Below are 22,513 nucleotides of genomic sequence, written 5' to 3' on the forward strand. Positions count from 1 at the left end.
CTTTCTCACTTCATGCTCCTTTTGTTTAGGTAAAAAAATCTACTTCTGCTTTTTATTCCAATATTACTACCACTTGTGACAATGCATAGTTTTTCATACCATCCTTTCCCCTTCATTCTGTACTCCTCCTTCTTCTCCCCTCTTTTTGATCTTCAGCATTTTCARCTGCTGTGCCCATTGATCAAGATCATTCACAAAAATCTGGATTTTAAATCACTGTCTGTCTTTCATTGTTTAGGTCAGGCTTTACATGGCATGTGTCTGAAATCACTGGAAGTCATTGAAAACCTCCTCATTCTTTCTGTTTTTTTAGTTTATCTCTTAATTTTTCAGCATMTCACAGACCCTTTCGCAACCACACTCCAAACTATCATCTTTGGTGCTGTCTTACTTATCTGTATTCTTCCCTCAGTATTTCTCCTTGATGAAGGAAAACTTGTCTCCATGCCTGGGAGAATGGTATGAAATGATGCTGGTAATTGCTTTTCCTGACTATTTAAGCAAATGTAATGATTTATTAAGATATTAATAAACATAGAAGTAAACATATAACATAGAAGTTATCCCAGGGTGTTGMCCAAATCAATGGCAATTTCATACAAAAAACAATTAATAAGGTAATCATATAAAGATGTTTCCTACAAGTTACAAAACTTCACACTGATACTGAATATTTGCTACACAATGAAAACMACTCACATAACTGAGACAGGTGATTGCAGCTACTCATCTGCAATGCTGCCTGAACATTTTGGTAGAGCTGGCTGATCACAGACGCCTCATCTCTAGAATCCCTCTTTATTCTTGCTCCCAATACTGTTGCCTGGAATCATGCAAGACAGCCATCATTGTAAAAGCTTTGCAATCAATGGCGAGCAAGTTTACGCAGTTAAATAGAGCACTATACAGGGATTTCCAGGGTATAAGGTTAGCAATTCCCAGAGCAGAGTCAGGATCAATATAGACAAATTATTATGGAGCCTCACACGTAGCAATTAGTCTGTCAGGAGTCACAAACTAGTGATTGCTCAGTCAAGCTGACTTTGGTCAGAAGTTTGATTTCCAGCACTGGGCCCTACTCCAATGATAGGTGGCTATAAGCCAGGCCAACCTAAATCTGTGTATCTCTGCTGATTAAACATGTGCAGAGAAGGCCAAGGATGATTCATGACAGAAACCTGTTTTATGTGACTCATGGCAATGTAGAATGAATTTCTACCAAGGAAATGCTTTGCAAATATCAATGATAAACTATGTTGGTTTAATAAACAAGTGTTGAAACACCTTTACCCTGTCTGGTAGGGTGTAAGGGTAGGCAGTGTAAGACTGCCTGCTTGCAATGCCCTTGTGATACAGTGAACTGGAAATTCTGCTACCATTTAAAGTAAGTTTAAGAAAACTGTGATGGAATAATTATGAAAAGAATTATTAGAATCAATAGGCCAACCTGTCTTGCTTATTCAGGGGGACATGTCAGTCTCACTGAGACCAAGAGCAGAATTTCCAGTAGCTGCAAACCATAAATTTACTATTTTGCTTAACAATATACCACAGATATATGCCCTGTAATGCTGATATTGCCAAAGCTACAAGGGCTGGTGAGGAAGTAGAGACAGGGAGTAGTTGTGAATTTCAGATGGATTTCAGAGTCAACATTTGGGACATCTTGATTAACATATAAATGTGGGAGAGAGTGAAATAGAAAAATTGAGTGGAACCAACTCAGGACAGGAGAGGAATGCAACATGAAAGTGATTTCTAACTCTTCCCGTAACTTCTATCTCTAAGAAAGCTTCATAGTGCTGTGTAGTCTTACTCTTGGAAGCTAATTTCCTGCTTCTGKGAGAATTTTATATCCTCTTATCCGAAAGATCTGCAGCAGGAAGGTGGAGGAAATCAGGCCAGAATAAGAAGAATAGATTTGCTACATAAAACCAGCAGCAATAACAACAACAAAACAATTTATTAAGACTGTAAATTCAAGTAGGGATGACATTTTGAAGATTGTCTGTGATTTTTGTCCCTTCTGTTTATGCTTCACTTGCTTAGCTATGTGCTTGTATATCTTTTTCCACACAAACCAGTGCAGCATTGCTTATGGTCAATGTTTCTTGTCTGGTTCAAAATGTGGCCCCTTGCCATACTCACTGCACACCTTTTAAATTCAGCTTTAATTCAGAATGGTTCATTTGTTTGTGRATTTCACACTAATGTCTTAATCTCAGGAGTCAGTCTTGGAGCAACCTTGAGGCAAATCACACTGGGTGCTGGAAATAGCTCTCAGAGCCCCAACAATATGGAATTTTTAGTGATATGGGTCAAAACATCACATGGATGACTGTGCACTAAATATCAACCACAGGTCCAGGCCTTCTTTGATAATGCAGACAGAGCCTGTGTACAAAGTTAAAATGACTTTTTGYACTGCCCAGTCTTGTCTGCAGCAGTCCTGGAGCTGCATCTGCTTGTTAGCCTCCTATGGGTTTGACAGTGCTTATTCTGCTACAGATGATACCACCTGATCTGGTGTCATTCCTAATTTGACATCATCTGCACGTCTGCTGAATGTGTCATTTTTGTGATGCATGTTGCTGATTATGAACAGTGTCAGCCCTGCTATTGACTGTTCCTTCTCGGGTAAATGTGAAGCAGCTGTCAATGTGTCGGTCTTGTGGCAAGCCCAAGAACATGTAGAAGGCTATGGGTAYATCTGCAACGTCCTATGCAGCTTTTGGCAGGGAAGAACCCCAAAGCTGGCTCCTCCATGATACATCCAAAAATGTGAGACACTGTCTCTATGCTGCGCTGTGCAGAACTAACAAAATTTCTGGTGTTAAACTGAGTATTTCTTTGTARTTCTATATTTAAACTGTAGACCCTATAGAACATGTAATTGATTCTTTTTTTACTGCAAGAAACCAGGGTTCAAGACCAATAGAGTTTTCCTTTTTTTTTTTTTTTCATTATTGTAGCAAGAGTTTAATATTTTCTCTCCCTGTATAGTGTGGGTGAATTTTTCACTTGGAGTGATAAATGGAGATCATTAGAAGTTCCCTGTTATCTTATAATGCCTTAAAGTTAAAGGGCCACAGTGCATTGCTGTTATTCCTTACATTGCAGAAACAAGACACTGTTCAACCACCTCTTTGAAAACCAGTGTGAATTTGTTGACAGAAAGGAAAGAAAAACTGAAGGGAGAGTGAAGGCAGAGTGAAGTTGGGAAAACCACAGTGTGACTACTTTAAACACATTTTTTATATCCATTGTCAGTGACWCAACTCAAATATTTTGTCCATCTTTGGGACTAAATTCTTGCWATATCTCTGGTCTAGGTAGCATTAGAGTATGTGTTTTTTTCCTGCTTCATTAGTGCTTTCATGTTTGCAACCATTCATAAGCCTTAGAAAAAATATTTTGCATTCACTCTGGTTTTGCTTTTTTTTTTAATTGCTGCATTCAACAAACAAAGCTATAAATGCTTTTAAAATTAATTGTCTGACTGTCTTCTAGTTATTAAAKACAAAAACATTTATAATGTATTTTTATTTTTTCTCATGACTTCTTTCAAATGAGTATTTGATGTGAAAAAATACATCTTCTATGGATGCCTGAAAATCCAAAGAGATGCTTAGAAAGGAGAAATAAACAAAACAGACAAAAYAAGGCTTTCTACACTATCTCTCACAACCTCCTCATAGGCAAACTCAGGAAGTATGGACTGGATGAGGGGGCAGTGAGGTGAATTGAGAACTGAACAGCAGATCTTGGAGAGTGTAATCAATGGAACAGTCTAGTTGGAGGCCTGTCACTAATGGTKTCCCTCAAGTGTCAATACTGGACTGAGCATTTGTTAATTTACCAAAACTTATCTATCAATGACTTGGATGAAGGGTTGATGCCACCTCAGCAAGTTGGCTGACAACACAAACCTGTGAGGAGTGACCGATACCCCAGAGGGCTGTGTGGCCATTCAGAAGGACTTCAGTGGGGAGAGATGGGCAAAGAAGAGCTGTGAAATTCAACAAAGACAAGTGCAGGGTCCTGTGCCTGGGGAGGARTAACCCCATGCACAAGCTGGGCTGATCTGCTGGGGAGCAGCTCCATGGAGAAGGATCTGGGTGTCCTGCTGGTCAACAAACTGTCCATGAGCCAGCAGTGTGTCCTTGTGGCCAGGAAGGCTGATGGTGTCCTGGGGTGCATTGGGAAGAGCATTGCCAGCAGGTCACAGGAGGTGATGCTGCCTTTCTGTGCAGCCCTGGTGAGGCCACATCTGGAGTGCTGTGTCCAGTTCTGGGCTCCTCAGGACAAAAGAGATGTGGGGCACCTGGAGCAGGTCTCATGGAGGGCTACAAAGATGATTAAGAGACTGGAACATCTCTCTTATGAGGAAAGGCTGAGGGAGTTGGGCCTTTCAACCTCCAGAAGAGACAACTGAGAGGGGACATGATCAATGATCAAGARCTGTCTGGATGCAATCCTGTGCAATGTGCTCTGGGATGGCCCTGCTTGACTGGAGAGGTTGGACYAGGTGACCCACTGGAGGTCCTTTCCAAACTGACCCATTTTATGATTCTGTGCAAGTTTTAYTGGAGTGCAATGGGATTGTATTTAAAATTATATCAACCAACAGTAATAAAAATGAACTTACTTTTCTGAAAACAGTCAAAWTTATAAAAAATGCCAAAAAATTCACAGACATTTTTGTATGTAGTTGTGCACATGAGAAAGCTAAAAAGTCACCTTCAAACCTGCATGAAAATAGCTGTAGTCAAGACACATTGTGTTAACTATGAGTCATGTGCAGAGATCATTGCGGATGTAAAGACCAGCAAAAATGGTCTTTATATGCAATTAATTTAATCTGCATTTCTTAGCATATAAATCTGTATTGCTTATAGGTTTCTAATGTATTTTTTGGACAAAGGTTACCAAACCCCAGAATATCTAAAGATTCTAAATCAGTATCATGCAAAAGTGGCAATGAGGATGAATAGAGAGCAAGGAAGATGTATTTCAAGTACATATGTTAGTGGCTGAGAATAAAGCATTTATGTGAATGAAATTAAAATATCTTACTTTAAGGGAGTATGTCAGTTTGTGGGGAATTTTTGGTTGGTTGGTTGGTTGGTTGGTTGGTTGGTTGGTTGGTTGGTTGGGTTTTGTTTTTCTTGTATTTTATTTTCACTAAAGATTAGTCTGGAGCTGGATAAGAATAGAACAGTTTATCTTTGTTTACAAAGAAACGAAGAGCACATCTTGGATTTTCCAGAGAAAATATTATACTGCTCTTCATTAACTTCACTGGAAGCGCTGGAAGAGCAAACCTATTAAATTTTAACATACTCTGTCTTATGATATTAATCACCATAGAGGACACTAAAAGTCAAAAATGTTTAAAGTAAGAAGAAACTATACAAGCTCTTTGTTAAAAGAAGTTCAAAAGTGTCTGGACACTGATTGCTCTCAAACTAATGAATTATTTTCTGAATTCTTCTGTTGTCTTCTAAAATGTTTTAAGATTTTTACATGGTACGTAAATTATGACGGTCCTTAAGACAAGGAAACTAAAACTTAGCTTTTGCATCTGAAGCTTTGCCTGAATTCCATGCACATGTAGAAAATGTTTTGCTGATTTGTGTCCCAAGTATCTAATTTTAGAGAGCTGAGACTGATAAATGGCTGCACTAACAAAATTGTTTTATGACTCACAGCTCAGAAGAGAATTTTCATACTCTACAGCTTCATCAGACAATGAAGATGCTCAGGGCTAATTTGATGTGTGCGTGCAGAGTGCTGCAGAATGGTTTGGATGACGTAGACTCCTTTGTACTGAGAGCCTCCTGTCTGCAGATGTACAGCCTGCCTTCCCCCAGCAGTGATGGGGTGCCCATCACCCCAGCCACTTGGACAGGGTCTCCCAGATGCCTGAGCCTGGATTTTCCTCTCCATGATCTGTTCTCGTGTCCTTGCACCAGCTAAGTTGGTAATGTGGCTGTGGTGGATTCTGAAAGGAAGCAACTGTGTCAGGCAGGAGAAACACCCAATCTTGACTTCTTTTCCCCTTGTGTCTTCGGGGTACACTGGAGATGCAATACTACATTTCCATTGAGTGTAGCAAGGAGGATGCAGCACATCAGAGATAAGGGCACAAAGTCGGGAGCCATCAGCCAGAGCTTGAACATGAAATTTGTGTCTCAGCTGCAAGAGAATGTTATGGGGAAAYCCTGCTGCACTGGAGAGGAGCCTTGGCGTGGCTGCTTTGCCAGGTACCTCCAGCACTTCTCTTCCCACTGACCACTTAGGAGGGTTTTCACTTCCTTTTTCTCTCTGTCTTTTGCCTTTTGATTTTATTTTTTCCTGAAGTAACTTGTGCTGTTAACATCGACATATAACATGAACTATGAGCTTCACTTGCAATTTTTGTGCACCTTTTCAGAGTCCTCTCTGTAACATTCACTCTTTCTGCTACTTACTGATAGATTCCTGTACCCACTCATCTTTTCTCACCTTGGGTTTACAAAAACATTTTCTGCATTGCAAAGCCCACGTTCCTTACTTTATTCAGAGCACAGTGGTCATCTGCCCTTTCATGTGTGTGCTAAAACCCACAATGTCACCAGCTACATCCAATCTCATACAGCTTCACTAGCTCCCTGTTTATTCAGTATTTAACTCAGAGAAWAGTCTGCAAACAGGCTTGTACCCCAATTTGCACACAGTGTTGATAACCCCAGTTGCCTAGTTTATTTGTAATCCACATTTCTCTGGCATCTCATGTGGAAGGAAAGAAGAATTTTGTTTTATTGGCCGGTTGCCTCTGCCAGAGATTAAAATATTTTACTTATTCTCTAAGATATATTAAAACCGAAACTCAATAATTTGCTCAAAAGTATGGAATAAATCATCGGTAAAACATGTAAGAATGTCCCAGTGCATCTACTAGACTTTATATAACATTCCCAAACTTTCACCTGCATCTGTTTTCTATACCTTATCTAGGATTTGGAAACATCATCATTCTATGTATATATTTACACTTCTGTAAAACTATTCCTGGAATGTTAGTAAATACTTTCCCCTTTCCTTTGTAGGGAAAACTTTGATCAGATGTAGGATTTCACTTCAGAAATATTTTCCATGATGCTTTATTTTTGGGAACATTAGATATATCTGGCTGGATCAGCCAATATGGTGGATTGAGATGTCTTCATCTTCGYGGCATTTTTTTGCAGCTTCTATTTACTAAATAAATTAACTCCATCCCCTGAATATGTTCAACAGACCTGATGTGCTAACTGAATGTGTCCTGTTTAAAATGAAAGAAGGAAACATGCAGAACTTCTCACACGGCCAATAAAGTGAGCAATTCAGCATGAATCAAAACATATCTTCTGGGTCATTTCAAGTAAAGCCTAAAAAAATTATTGAGCATAATTTGAAAATAAAAAAAATATATTATTTAAATCAGTTTTCAAACATTAAAAGAAAACTTGCACAGAGTAACTGGAATACTTCTGTGAAACTTCTGAGGGCTGAATGTCAGTGCTGGTGGCTGTCTGGGTAATTCAGGTTTCAGCCTTAGCTCTTGAAAAGAGTTTCTGACKCTTTTATTTCAGTTAAGTGGGGCAGAGGAGATGGTTTCAAATACTTTTCTAAAATCCTGTGAATTTTTCTGTTTTTCATCTCCCTCCAACTAATTGACAAGTATTTTTCCAAAGAGCATGTGTACACACAGGCAAACGCCCACACGAGCAAAGACAAGGAAAAAGATCTGTTTTAACAGTTTACACTCTTCTTCTTTTCAGAGAAATTTACTGTAAAACAAACAATAAAACCCCAACAGAACTGGTAAACATAGTTTTCCTTATGGACATTTAAACATTCAGAGGGGATCATTAAATCAAAATTATTTCAGTAGCAAACTGGGAAAAGAATGAAAAATAAAAAAAGAAAAAAGGTGAGTTTAAATCCTGTTCATACTTCTGTACCTACAGTCACAGAATAATTATTAAGTACAAAAAAGATCTTGGCAGTGGTGTTTCTCTCCATGCTGTGCAAATTTAGGGCAGGGATTCAACACAATATTATCAGGGAATGCCAAYAAGAAATTGTTAATTCATCATCTACACAATTCTGTGGCAGCAGGCTGGCTTTTATAGATGGGGATCACAGAAGTGGCTCAAACATGCAATTAGATTTGTACAGGTGTTACCTTGATCCTTTTCTCTCACCTAATGCAGATGCAGTCTGCACTGCATGCAGGGCGACCAAAAGTTTTCATTCCACAGAATCCATGTATCACAACTTTATTTTTTTTTTTGCAAAGGGAGGATAATGTAACAAAGCCTATCAGGCATAGCAAGCTTGTGGGAAAACAATTAAAAAATATGTAAAAAATGTTACATAAGAAATTAATCTCATGTATTAATAAAACCAGGACTAAAATCATATACAAAATCAAGACCTCCTTATACTGCTATCCCTGGGTATCAGTACATCACAGCACAGCTCTAACAGCATCAGGCCTGGTCTCCGACATGTGCAATCTCCTGGCATGAGYTGCCTGTTGCAGTGGAGTTCCTGTGAAATCTTGTTAACTCCAACCTGTAACCTGTTATGGGATAAGGGTCTATTTGCAAAAGAAAAGGCAGATCCCAGTTATTTGTTCTGGAAAACTTGTGCCAAGGGCAGAATCTAAAGTTTAAATCTTGGGTGCAAAAATGCATTTTCTTCAGCCAGGAACTGAGGTTTCACSTTTGCCTAGGCTTAGCTGCTTGCTTGCTGTACTTGATCTAGCCCTTGGGCTCCTATGTACTGTTATAAATATTGCCTGAAGAAAGCAAACAAAGTTTTTCTATAAAAATGATCAATAGTAGCTTCACTTTGGAATAATCACAGGAAATTCCAGTACTTTGTGTAAATTCCTATCTTRTATGAAAGGCAAATTAAGAGAGCAATCATTATGAAAAAATTGTCTGTAAATGCCTAGAGGATTGCAATACATCAGGTTTAAAACAAGGGGTTTTTCTCTGTTGAACAGTACTTGAAGGAATGCTGTAAACAGCATTCTCAGGAGRAGAACAGAGAAGTGAAACAGAGACRAYTGASKRMRGRMARGRAARRRWAARTMMAKSCASGYAMKTWWYWWTMMWKWCYKKSYWSKYWYYMTWYWTATWWTWAWTWWTWYYYAMKYWAKWKRTAKKWWTWAWWWAAAARAAAARRAGTTTCTGCAGAAACCAGAAAGCTCTTTAAAATATATAGAGATATGTCTATTTTTTTTTTCTTGTTCTCATGTGTATCAGAATAGCATCATCATGAATAATAGGCTAGGAATGGAATGAGTGCAAGAATTTTAGAATATAGTTCAGTTACGGCAAACATGAGGGTAGATCTGATATTGTTGAAGGCAGGAAAGCAGCTTGGATGTCAAAAGCAGGGAAAAGAGTCAGATTTTCACATGTTCAATAATTCCATGTATACATGCAAACTGGATGGCAAAAAAGAATTATATTTCACATATTTAGTAAGCATTCAGTTTCTTCATCAAAAATTCTTACTTAAAAATATAAATACGCCCAGTAATATTTTTCAAAGTATTAAATCCACTGCTGCTCCTAAATTTCCACTGTACTGAAAATATAATTCCTCTCTGCCATTAAAATGGAAGAATTTACATTTCTTCCTTTTCTAAAAGTAAAAAAAAAAAACCCTCATTCATGGCTTTTCTAGCAAAGAAAGATTGCTGTAATTACTTGGTAGGATAGTAAGAGTCCTAGCTCAGATTGGTCTAGCAGTCTAAAGTCTTTCCAGAGTTTGCAGAAGAAATACCTTGTGGACATATAATTAATGATTATTAATTTTGTTAAAAAAAATTTTAATCATGTCTATCAGATTTTTGTAGTGACAGGTTAATTAAATAAAACATTCTGTTAAACAAAAATTTCTGCCTATATAAGAAGCATCACAAATTAGTTTCAGCTGCAAACAGCTGAAGGTGGTGTCTCAGCTGTTAAATATCTGTTGCATGAAGATTTCTAAAGTTTCTCTGGAGAAAGACACCTACTCTCTATAAATTTCTTAAATTTCTTTTTCCTATTTTTTCCAGATTTCTTCTGCTGAAGGTATGTATATTTATTTGGGTTTATGTTTAATGTGAAGAAAATTGACACCATAGATTGTTATAATCCAAGAAAAAGTGTGAAAATATCATTAAATACAAGAAGATCACTCTATAACAAGTTCACTTAAATACTCCAAAGGTACCTACCTCAACTAAACAGGTTGCCTTTTTTTTGAGAGTATTACACACCAGATAGAAGCCAGATATTACCAGTTCAGAAATGGGTCAAAGAAAATGGTACTGCTTTACTTGGAARCAGCCCAAAGGCAGAATTTCTGTCCYATGGAAGCAAATGGCAGAATTCTACAGTGTGAGGACTTGTTCCATGTGAAATAACATCATTTAATGAGTTTATTTGAATAATATGTCAGAGGAATGTAATGGAAAAATTAATTCAGAAAGAGTCAAAATGGGTCAGAGCTGATTATGAATAGCATAATTCTAAAACATAACAATTATTTAAATTCCTTTTGGTAAAATCTGTCATTGTCAAATATTCCTTATATTTTAGTTAAAATCAACATTCACATTCAACTGTGTAGGGTAGAGGTAAACATCAGTAATTTTTCAGAGATAAAGTCAGCACACTCTTTGCAAACAGTAACAATTTGATTATCTTGCCACCAACTCTACATTCAAAGCACACAAATTTTTGTGCTGGTCAACAATCTACCCACTCAGTATTCAGAGACCATTTGTGGCAGACCCTTGTATAAGTTTTGAAATTTTTGAGATAAAAATCTAAGGGTATTGCTAGAGCTATTCCAGCTGCAAAATGACCTAAAGCAGTTGAGAGMTTTGTATTTTTCCTAAAATTAATAATGGAAGACAGAAAAAATTTCTCACAGAATGGAAAATGATAAAAAAAAATTACAAATGCTGTTATATTTTTCTTTGTCAGAGAAGTGACTGTTCTTTAAATGTTTTCCAGCTGACATCTTGGTTACTTGCCATCRCAGTGAAAAATGTCAAAAAATCCCTGAAGCATTGCGGAATAAACTTTGATCCATAGCTCTAAGTCTCTCCATTCACACAAAGGAYCATGGGATTTTAATGACCCAAATGGGTCAGTACTTTTGATTTATAGCTCATCTACTGGGGCACTAACCTCAGCTTGTGCTTGTTTACCTTTACTGTTATTTGACTTTACAGAGAGTGGTAGCAACCATTATTCTTCRTTTTAGAGGCTCAAAAAGCAAAGGGAATACAGGACTCTTATTTCAGTCACGTCAACAATTATCAAAGATGTGAAACTGAGCACTTGTAATGTTTAGTGCTCTGCCAAGCTGAATGACAGATAACTGCTGGGAGAAAATCACTGGGAAAACTTCAGACTTCATTGAAGCATTGGCTGAAGTCTCTCTTGGCACCTTCATGGGACTCATCCAATATTAACATTTCCTGCGTTCTTCAAAAGATAATTCTCATCCTTTCCCTTGTGGTCAAATCTCATTCTGTGATCAAATCAGCAAAATAACAATTAATTACAATTAATATAGAAACTCCAGGAAACCATGACTGGAAATWAAGGATAAGCACTCTACAGTTTTATGATGAAAGGTCAGAGAAAGGGCACGCAGACCACATGTGGGATAAGCAAGAGGTGCATGAAACACCCAAGAGAAGAATGAAAGAGCCTGGTAATCCTGATGGAGGATGGGCTGCCTACCCCTTCCCAAGCACTGTGTAGGGACCTTGACATGGCTCCACAATGACACAGAGTCCAAAATCACAGCTCTGAAGCTGCACCATGCCACAGAGAGCAAACTACACAAACCTTTGCCTTTTCACTGGCCTTTCAGCRTGAGTTCAGCCCTGTGGTTTGGACAAGGCTGTCAGCCTTGTGGTTTAATTTCTCTTGAAGAGTTTGCCTCTGAGTTAATCCCGGGCTAACAGGGTCTGCCTGGAGGTTGGCTGTCTTTGCTCTACGCAGGGATTGGGGCTCCAGCATGTGGTATGACACAACCAATCTGTTCTGCTGCTTTAAGTGCCACAATATTTTTTTCCTTTTTCACTCTACTGTTCTGTCTTTCTGAGRAAATGTGACCARGAAYAAACTGGCACACAGTTTTGTTGTGATAGAGCAACAAAACTTTCCTGGAAGGTGGAATTTGCCTCTGCAGTGATGGCTATGCAATATGTCTTCAGCTGCCATCTGCATCTTAACAAAATTGGTTTTCTGTTTTGGGCAGGCAGCCATCAGCTCGGCAGATGTGTGTGCTTCCAGTGCCATGTAACACCATCCAAAACAAAAGTGACCTTCCAGGCTGGGAGGTCTGATTATAATTTTTTCTTGAATTTCTGCATCCAAAGTGTGCAGAAATGATAGATTTCTGAGGAGAGACAGAATCCATTTGCAAGCTGTGAGATAAGATGGGAAGAATGACAGTAAAATGAGAATATTAGTTCCTTCTTAGTTCTCCGCCAAAAGTTGTACTGATTTAAAAATTGATTACATTGGTAACTTRGCTTTGCAATTGTCAATGCTTTTAACTACCTATAAATGTAAAAACCTTTTCTTATGTATGCTGAAATGCCCAAAGCGATTGCCCTGAATACTTACCAAAATCGTAATACAATTTTAATATTTTTCATTGAAACAGTCTAATTAAAAGGGTTGTGTCAGAAAAGAACATCATAGCTTCTAAACAATACTGCTAAATCCCATCTCCTACTCTGTTATAATTCAAGTACTTAGTTGTGCTTTATAACACATCCCAGTCATTAGTGGAATAAAACTGTATTTTGAGTTTAGTACACATTTGATCTGAAGTGCTGAACTCTTTTSCTTCAGTCTAGTCTCTTTACCTACCCCTGAATATAGCTCACTATTTATCTCAGTTTCTCARTTAAGTCTTTACAAGGACATGAATCTATCCACTGGAAAATTCAAAATTGAGCATATGAAAAGATCAAWTTTGTGAGCAACTGAGTAGCACAATATAAAGCTACTGTTGTAATTTTTTTCTTGAAATGAGCCCTATTTTTCCTATGGTTTTGATAAAAGTGTCAAAAGTCTTGTTTTTTTGCTATCTTAAACCAACTGGTTTTCTCAACGCTGCAGGGTGCAGTGCTGAGAGCACCAACTGACTTTGCAGACTAAAGCACCTGCTGTGGTGAGTCACTTCTTACAACATTCTGCATTCTGCAGCACGGCAAAGAAAGTTGGTCCAATATAATTACMGCAAAGTTTAAGGAAGTGTCATTTTCAGGAATTATGTTCCTTTGACATGGCAATAAAAACAAGCAAATCTGTCAGTGTCATAGAATTCAAAACAAGAACTAAAGCTAATTTAAATTAGAGGCCAATCACAATATTTTGGGTTGAATGACWATGAGGAATCTTGAGCGTAAATTCTTTTGTGCAAGGGTAACATGACTTTGGGTGAACAGTGAAGATATTTAAATCGTGACAGTCTTTTTAATGTGCTTAGAGTATGTATGGATGGAAAACGTAGAATTTTATGGTTTTTGTTTGCTTTATTTTGGTGGTTTTGGGGTTTTTTGTGGTTTATTTTGGGGGGGAGATTTTTTTTTTTTTTTTTTTTTTTTTTTTTTTGGGTTTGTTTGTGGGGTTTTTTTTTAACTTTTAAAAATGTCACAAACCATGGGCCAGAGTGGTAAGGCATGACCCACTGATTTCAGGCAATTCAACAAATTCACTTCCTGAATAAAGTTATCCTATACAARAGTTTCCATCTGAATCAAAGATACTATCCAAACTTGGAAAACAAAGCCTCGAATCTACTGATGAATTCCATCAATAAAGGCAGGATTGAAGGTTATAAAGATTTGCAGTATTGAATAGTTAGCATTACTAGAGCTCTTCAAAATTTTTAAGAGCATTTTAGTTTTGAAGATTGAAATGCTCAATAATAACGTGAAGTGTTCTCATAATTTTAAATCACTCTGTACTGCAGATTCCCAATTTCTTATTACTGCTAAATTTCATTTGCTCATCTGTTATTATCAATATATCGGTTTAGAAAAGTGTTGCACTGCCTTTTCTTACCAAGTCTCAAAACCTCATTCTAACTCTATGGTGAAATTAGCTAGGCTTTGTGAATAATGTCCTTAAAAATGCAAAAACAATAGTCTAACTAAGAGCAACTGATGAAGGCATTCAATGATTAAAAATTATTACCTGAAGTAAAAGCACAAAAATGTTGTTTTATGTAATTTTTTTTTTTAAATATGGAAATTAAACAAACAAGAATACATTTAGCTGTAACATTCTCCTTTCCCTTGTTAGTACAAATATTTTTAGGAGCAATCTACTAATTGACTACTTCTTTCTCAATGCAAAAAGTATGAGATTTGACTGCGTGAGATGCACACTAGTATGTTAAGAACAACAGTTTACAGAGAGACCCTATAAAACACTGCTAAAGCCTACTCCTTTTCTCTTTACCTAAACACAGAATCAGAGTCATTGAGGTTGGAAGGGACCTTTTGAGGTCAACTATAAAAATCTCCCTGTTGAAGCAGGACCAGCTATGGCAGGTTGCCCAGGGGTCTCYACAGATGAGATAAATGGGCTGACAGGCACCTCACAGTTCAACAGGGGAAATTCAAACTCCTGCATCTGGGTAGGAACCATCCCAGGCACCAGTCCACACCAGCAAAAGGCTTGCTGGAAAGTGGCWYGGCAGAAAAGACCYGKGGGTCCTGGTGGACACCAAGCTGAACATGAGCCATCGATGCACTTTTCCACAAAGGTGGATGATGGTATCCGAGGATGCATTAACCAAAGTATTGCCAGCAGGTCGAGAGAGGTGAYCCTTCCCCTCTGCTCTGGGTGAGGCATCATCTGGAGTGGCGTGGGCAATGTTGGTAAAAAACAGATGTGGACGTACTGGAGAGAGTCCAGAATGAGAGAAGGGGCACAAGCAGAGTMTAGGGTATCTCTCCTATGAAGAGAGGCTGAGAATGCTTACCCTTGTCTCTGGATTTAGAGGGATAAATAAATGTAACCATGGTTGAACAGATGAAGGAATAAACTGTAAATAAAAAAAGTTAAGAAACACCTAAAAAACTGTGGGGTTTTTTTTTTCTCTATTTTCTGATTCAGATGATGCTCTGAATGGCTACCTCCATAACCTTCTTAGTCTAATCCCATAAAAAGTAGGCCCTGAGGATTTGCAATTCCTTTTGCTACATCTAGAGAGAGGTAAGTCTGTTYTCTCAGCCTCTTGTTGGGGAGGTTTTTCTACTGATGTGCCTGCTGTGTTTGTGCAGTGTCCCTCTGTATGTCACTCCTGGACCTTTRATGAAGTCACCATGCCTTGCTTAAAGTCTCATTTGAGGGATGAGGTCTCACTTGTGTGATAAGCTCATGTGACCCAGAAACACAGCTGGAAAACTGATTGGATGTACTTGATGTCATTGGAGATATCTGTTTGAGTGTAACTAGGTATTTTTTTGCCAGGGAATTACCACCTTGTGTTTTCTTAGACCAATTAATAATAAGGGACAATGTAATCCCATGTATCGCAACCAAGGTGTTTGCTGAAACAGGAAACAAGAAATGTGCCATCAGTGAGATTCCATGTGCTCATGATTGTGAGGCATACAGCACTCTGTATGCAAGATCTGTGTGGTATAAACATTACGTGCTTCCCTTGGGCCCTTAGAAAAAACAAAACTCATTCACTTGAGTTTGTATTGTAGGTTTTCCTGGAGCTTTCCCCAGAACAGTTATTACTCAGCTTCAGTGAGCAACTGCASTCATACTCCCCTTAAACCTACACCATGCAGCTTCCATGAATGCTGGAAAGCTGACAAAACCAAGAAAATGCGTAATTTCTGCTAACTCTGAAAGGGTTAGCACTTTTTGAATGTGTCAAGTGGAACTTAGGCAATATTTAGATTCTGAATTTAGATACTAACTAGGAGAAACTGAGACAGATTTGAATCTCCACTCATATGCACTGTCAAGGAAATACTTGGTGGTTTATACACAACAGGAATGGAAATGAAAAGCTTATTTGTGGATCAGTATCATTTATTCAGTACTTTCATTTACAGAATCTGTCTGTATCTTTATGCCCATGGTTGCACAAGGGGTTTTTGCATATGGTAACAGCTCTGCAATAAAGCTCCATTTAATGAATTTTTACAGCATGTTAAAATGGAACAGATGAAGTTTTAATGGACAGTAGGTTCACAACCATTACCAATGCATGTTCTTCCATCTTCTGCCAGCTTCTACGGATCAGTGTGGAGACATTTGTAGCTGCCTTGAGTGTTAATGCATATAGAAGAAGGAGGGCATGGTGGATTAATTTCATTTTCACATTCATTGATGTCTGCAAAATGAATACAGACTGATCAATAATAATTACAATTACAAAGGGATTACTAATTTCTCATAAACACTTTTTACAAGTATTCATAAATGAAAGGYATTGTACACTTTCAATGAGACATAGATGGTAAAAATCAGTATCGTTGCTGTTTAAAGTACAAAGTGGGTGAGGTTGTTGTTGTTTTGTTTTGATTTTTCATTTGTTTGTTTTAAAGCTGGAAATGATGAAAAAAAGGTTGCTTTCATGATCCACCAAAAGCTAAAAATGGTTATTGGCTGAATTTTCAAAAGTGCAAACCCTAAACTTGAGTGTTCTTCTTGCGCACGTTTATGTCCTAARACTTTCCCTTTCTCTGTAAACTTTTTCATCCTGTGCTCAATAGAGATGGGGAAAATGATAATTCTGACCCAGTCTTGCACACTTCTAGCCTTGATTTTGAGGAGACAAGTTTTCAGGTTAGYTTTGGTTAAAATTTATAACCATTATTTGTGGTATCACTGCAAGGGTGGTTGTTTCTAGAAGCTATATAAATTCTGTGAGACATTCTGTGACATTATTCTCACAGAACGTTGATCAGATGAGCAGTTATCCATTGGAAAATGTATGTAAAGATATTGTACTTGAAGCCTTTCAAGATCTTTCAATCTCACTTTTTGATTATGTGATTAAATTGGAAACAGCAGTGCAGGAGAGAAAGTACTCAGTGAGGGAAAGAAACTGGTCTTTTAATATTTTCAAAACTTTCTTTTTGCTGTATAATGTTTACTTGCATGGTTGAATTCAATTGACAAAAAGTAGGCATCCAGTGCTATTTCTGTTGGTTTCCATTGGTTGTGTATATCTGACAGCTTGTTTAATGTCTCTGACCAATGGTCCTGGGAAGCACTGCAAGACCACGTGTGGACAACTATCCAAGTCTTCAGTGTCTTCTCTTTTTGATTTTATTATTTTCCTTCTCTACCACAATGTTTGATCTGCCTCTTTAATATAAGTAGCTATTTTTGATCCGTATTAGAAACTGACCTGTACTTACTAACTTAGTTTAGCACTATCATTCAGACCACTTAGGGAATTCTATCATTGGAAATAGGATCAAGCCTGATTGTCTCAAATTTAGTACAAAACAGTAGCTCTGCCCAAAGACTGTTATCAAGTAAGACAGTCAGAAGACTAATCCTGCAAGGAAGTCTTGAACTTCAGAACCCCTAAAAAACAATAACATTCATAACACTTTGAAGCAGGAAAAGAACCTGGTGCTCAGGATGAAGATTTCTGGGTAAGTATTACTCCCTTCAAAACTGGATTTTGGGTTAATTTTCACTGACGTCATCATGGTCCAGGAAATAAAAACCTGCCCAACCTTTGCCTGCACTGTAATTCAAATGAGCTGCTTCAGCTTCTGTAGATCCAGTCATGCTATCTGCCAACTCCTCATCACCAAACAGTGTGTGTCAGATCTGACCAGCCTACTCTGCTGCTCAGAGAGTGGTAGTTTACTAAAGAAAAATAAACAGTTATCTCTCAGATATATGACAGCACTTAATATAAAGAAAGGTAGCATATTCTAACCCTAAATGACTTCCTGAATCAATAGAAATTATATCAGTCAAAGCCCAAGTTAGTAAGTGGGAATTAACAGCTCTCACAAATCCTATGCTTTTGCCAGCAAGCCACTCTATCTTTTCCAGAGCAGCATGTAATTTTGAAACCATCTGCAGAAGTGCTAAGCTCTATCCTCCTCATTATATTGCTTGATTTATTCCTAATTTGCTGAACATTAAAACGAATGGGAACATATTGCACAGACATGCGTGGAACAAAGTGCTTTCTACTGTAAAGCTCAAGTAGCATCTGCATAAGTGGCTTTTGATGGTTTTCCTTTAATAAAGCATTGCTTATTTAATATATGCAGCAGCTTGTTTTCCTATAGCAGATATACAGTCTTTTRTTTACATTACTGAACATATTAAAAGAAACTAGGACAAGGAATGATTCACTCATTTAACTTATTTATTCCATTTGCTGCCAGAACATTAATCTATTGAAAAGGTTTTATTATAATTCATTTAACAGCTTTATTTCTTTATATGGTATTTATGTGGGTGGAATTCAGTGGATAAATAGGATTTGAATAAAGGAAAGAGCTGCAAATTTCATTTGACTTTTTTCATACCAGGTACACAATTAGAATGAAGAGCTTTCCATTCCACTATCACAGAAATACTGATAAACAGACTTTATTGTGGATGAACTGCAGCACTTGCATTCAAATTAATTTACAACCATCCATAATATATTCTGAAATACGGCCTTTTTGGGTTTAGTTTTCTCTCATGTTCTTGTAAAGCAGAGCAGCGTGAGTAGATATATATATATATATATATATATACACACACACATACATATATAAATACATATATATGAGTGTATGTACACACACTGCCATTATAAACACACACATTTGAAATGGGAACAGAGAGAATTCATCCTTCATAGCATGAAGAGTGAAAGTCTTGAAACATTTTCCACATTCTCTTTCTCACCTGGTCTATTAAACAGTAAAAGGCAAAAAGAAAACAGAAGATGAAAGAATGATTAAAATAAYAGAAAAGGGTTCCTGTGAAAATGTGCATGAAATAAAGTATCTTTTTACTGATTTTTCACCTGCTCTACTTTTGTACCTGCAGAAGTAATTAACTTCTGGCAAATCTTTTCACAGCTATTTGGGAGAGGAGGCTGGACCCAAAGTGACACTTAGTTTGCTTAATTTGACCTATTCACTTCACAGAATCTTTACCTTTCTCTTTTACTAAAATTATTCGGATGACACATGACCTAGAGGTGCAGAGCTCAATTTTTATCTGACAATGCCAGGAAAATGACAACTGTTTGTCGTGTTGTTATGCTGAATGTAGGAGGAAGCAATGTGTAATTYTGCTGCTTTTTTTCTTCCCCCTCCCTCCCCCCACTGACTGCTAATAGACTTGATTTTTGCTTAATTAGGCAATTTTTAGTGCCATCTTCCTATCATCAACTTGATTGCTGAATCAGGATGGATAGAGACTGAGAGAGCATTCTGGAGAGAGTTTCACATTATTGTGTTATTACACCTACAAACCCCAGAAAACTAACTACAAGAAAGTATGAGAGAGAATTCACATCAGATGAGCTGTGCTGGACTTTAGTTATTGGCAAATTCAGAAATAATAATAATAATAATAATAATAATAACGACAACATTATTGGATACCTATGCAAACTGGAGCCTCTAAGTTCCATCCTTTACTTGTGCAGGTTAATTGCTCTTCGCCTTGTAACTGAAATCCATAGTGACATGTATAAGTCACTGCAGATTTTCCAAACTCTGAACAGTATAYAAAATCACCATTTTCCACACTTTTTGGTGCTCCACAAAGTTCATCTACAAAGAGAAAGACTGTATTACAAGTTTTTTAAAAAATTACCACCTTACACTATATAGCCTTACTGCTATAAATATTAACTTCAGTGAAATTTCTCTCATATTTTAAGGTGATCAAGACTAATTGTTCATTTCTGGAAAAGAATTTATGTGGAATACCACAAATTTGACTTATCATCCTCATAAAACSAGCATTACAACATAAGAAGGACATGGAGCTGTTGGAGCAAGTCCAGAGTAGGGCAATATAGATGATCAGAGGGYTGGAGCACCTCTCCTGTGAGGAGAGAGGCTGAGAGAGTTGGGGTTGTTCAGCCCGGAGAAGAGAAGGCTCAAGGGAGACCTTATTGCTACCTGTCACTACTTAAAAGTCTTCTAAGAATAAGCAGAACAAACTTTTTACCAGGACCTGTTGCAACAGCACAAGGGCTAATGTTTTTAAACTGAAAGAGGATTGTTTTAGATTAGATCTAAGTAACAGGTTTTTTAAAATGAGAGTCTGAAACTCTGGCACACGTTGCCTAGAGAGGTGGAGGCCCCATCCCAGGAAACATTTGAGCTCTGGTTGCTYAGGGGTCTGAGCAATCTGATTTCATTGAATGTGTCCCTGGTCATTGCAGGTGGRTTGGACTAGATGGCTTGTAAAGATCCCTTCCAAGCCAAAATGTTCTATTATCTCCCTTCTAAGAGGTAGAAATACTGAAGATCCAATTCAGACCAGTAATTCAAGACCTCCCACAACCAAGGGCAGTACTTTAACTGTTCCTCACTGTCCCCTCCCCTCAGAAAAGATTGGTAATTTCTAGATTACCTTCCTGATAAAGTTCTTGCCAGGCTTCTAAATTCATCCCAGGTATATTGTTACAATGTTTAAAATCCTGTGGAAACTTTCCAAGTTGAAAGGCATCTGCTGGCACTTCAGAAATGCCTGTGTTGTCACAAATCACGCGGGACAATGARTGCTTTTTGAGTTCACGCTTTTGAGCTTCTGTGAAAACATTATCATTTTCCCACCATAATCTGGAAAGATTGATAGAAACTTTTTTTTGCAAAAGATCAAATTCAAAGAGCTGGTTATTCTTACTTTAACAGTACATTATATAAAAGACCAAAAATAAGAATTACAGTAAAAATAGATGAATATAACAATAATAAAAGTAAACTCCTGACCATACAGAACCAGTCAGAAAAATGCTCATGTGAGTCTGATGTACTGCTCAACTCAGGTAACTTGAAACAAATTTGATTGAACTTACTCCTTTGCACACTAATATGTGTTGTTCACTCAGAAATTGCTTAAAGCAATTATAAATTATAAATTGTTTAAGGCATTAGTTACAGAAGAATTGGAGAAGTAACCATTATTGATTTCCCCATACCAAAGCTTTTGAATCCTGCTTGCCTCACTGAGTGGTAACTAGGAAAACCAATATTGCTGAATGCTTCTCTGATTAATAAGGRGTACTTGTAGATATGCAGATTAATTATAGTATAAAAACATAAGACAGTAATTATGCTTTTGATCATAGAAAAAATAAGCTAAGAGGATGGCCTGGAASAGACAAGAGATGCTTATTTTTGTCAGATCAGGAGGGTGTTGTCAGAACAGAGGAACCAGTTGATGCTACAAAGGTGTGTCTATTAAATGGTGACATTATATAAAATATACATWTATACATATGCATTTAAAGGTAAAAGGAAAGCAAACACTAGGGATAAAAGGAAAGACTTTTTTTTTTATATAAAGACATGACATTAATGGCAAAAACACCTTGGGAGAGTTTGAAAGAACTTTTCTATTAGTACATTAAACAGGGATAAGCACTGCTAAACTGTTTAGTTCTCTGTGGAACTCAGGCTCCGGCCAGTTAGGATTTTCCCAAATGCTGGGCAGGATTTATGGTGATGTGCCTGTGGATAGTCAACAATAGAGCATGGGAGTGATCATCACCGTGCACATGACCTCAGGCTGAACACAGGACTTATGATCCATAGTACAGGGGGCACATGGCTGAGGTTTCCAGAAAAAATCTGTGAATTTGTGCTTATATTTGCCTGATTAGAAGGGAAAAGCAACATTAACTATAGACTCTAGCAAACCTGGCATGTGTGCAGCATTTTAAGTTTTTTATGGGCTGTCTGTAAAGGTACTATACAAATGGGAAGGCTGGATAGTTTTTTTGTGTTCTGGGGAGGATGAGGACTGCCAGTGTGCCCTAGGGTGGCTGAGCAGGGCAAATTGAATCCTGCTGACARCAGGAGAATACCTGCTAAATAAGGTAAGTGCATGCGAAATTTTGGAAAACAGACTTTATTTGTAGGCCAACAGTTACCTTCAGCAGCCTGATTTGTTAAAAAGCCTTTCTCACTTTGCCTGTATGGAAGGAGGAGGCAATGTACAGGATCGGGGTGGAGCAAATACCCTACACCTCAGCGGCACTGTGACAGGAAATGCAGGAGAAATGGAGGGGCTGGAAGGAGAGAAAAAGAAAGAAGCCTTCCTCCTGCACCTCACCTGAACACTGCTCCTAAACTTCTCAGAGCATCCTGAAACCTCACTGCTGATTCCCAGGTACCTTCCAATAATCAAAGCCATCAAAGACTTTTCTCCACTCAGCTCTCCTACACCTGTCACTTCCCCTTTCACGTACACTAAAATTTTCC

The 22,513-nt window shown here is 37.7% G+C and overlaps 1 protein-coding gene across 1 annotated transcript in view; it reads right to left on the reverse strand.

Moving 5' to 3' along the window:
- Nucleotides 1-16,327: 16,327 nt before the first annotated feature.
- TPO (thyroid peroxidase) overlaps nucleotides 16,328-22,513 on the reverse strand; it is a 35,368-nt gene continuing 29,182 nt past the window's right edge. The window contains exons 11-13 of the mRNA XM_057371330.1: nucleotides 20,661-20,869; nucleotides 19,679-19,849; nucleotides 16,328-16,428 (exon numbers count right to left, since the gene is read on the reverse strand). Of these exons, the coding sequence (XP_057227313.1) occupies nucleotides 16,328-16,428; nucleotides 19,679-19,849; nucleotides 20,661-20,869 (481 nt within the window). The remainder of the gene's footprint in view (nucleotides 16,429-19,678; nucleotides 19,850-20,660; nucleotides 20,870-22,513) is intronic.

This window comes from Malurus melanocephalus, unplaced genomic scaffold (assembly GCF_030028575.1).
Source record: "Malurus melanocephalus ecotype Western Australia unplaced genomic scaffold, MMel_1.1 scaffold_6, whole genome shotgun sequence".
Taxonomy (NCBI): Eukaryota; Metazoa; Chordata; class Aves; order Passeriformes; family Maluridae; genus Malurus; species Malurus melanocephalus.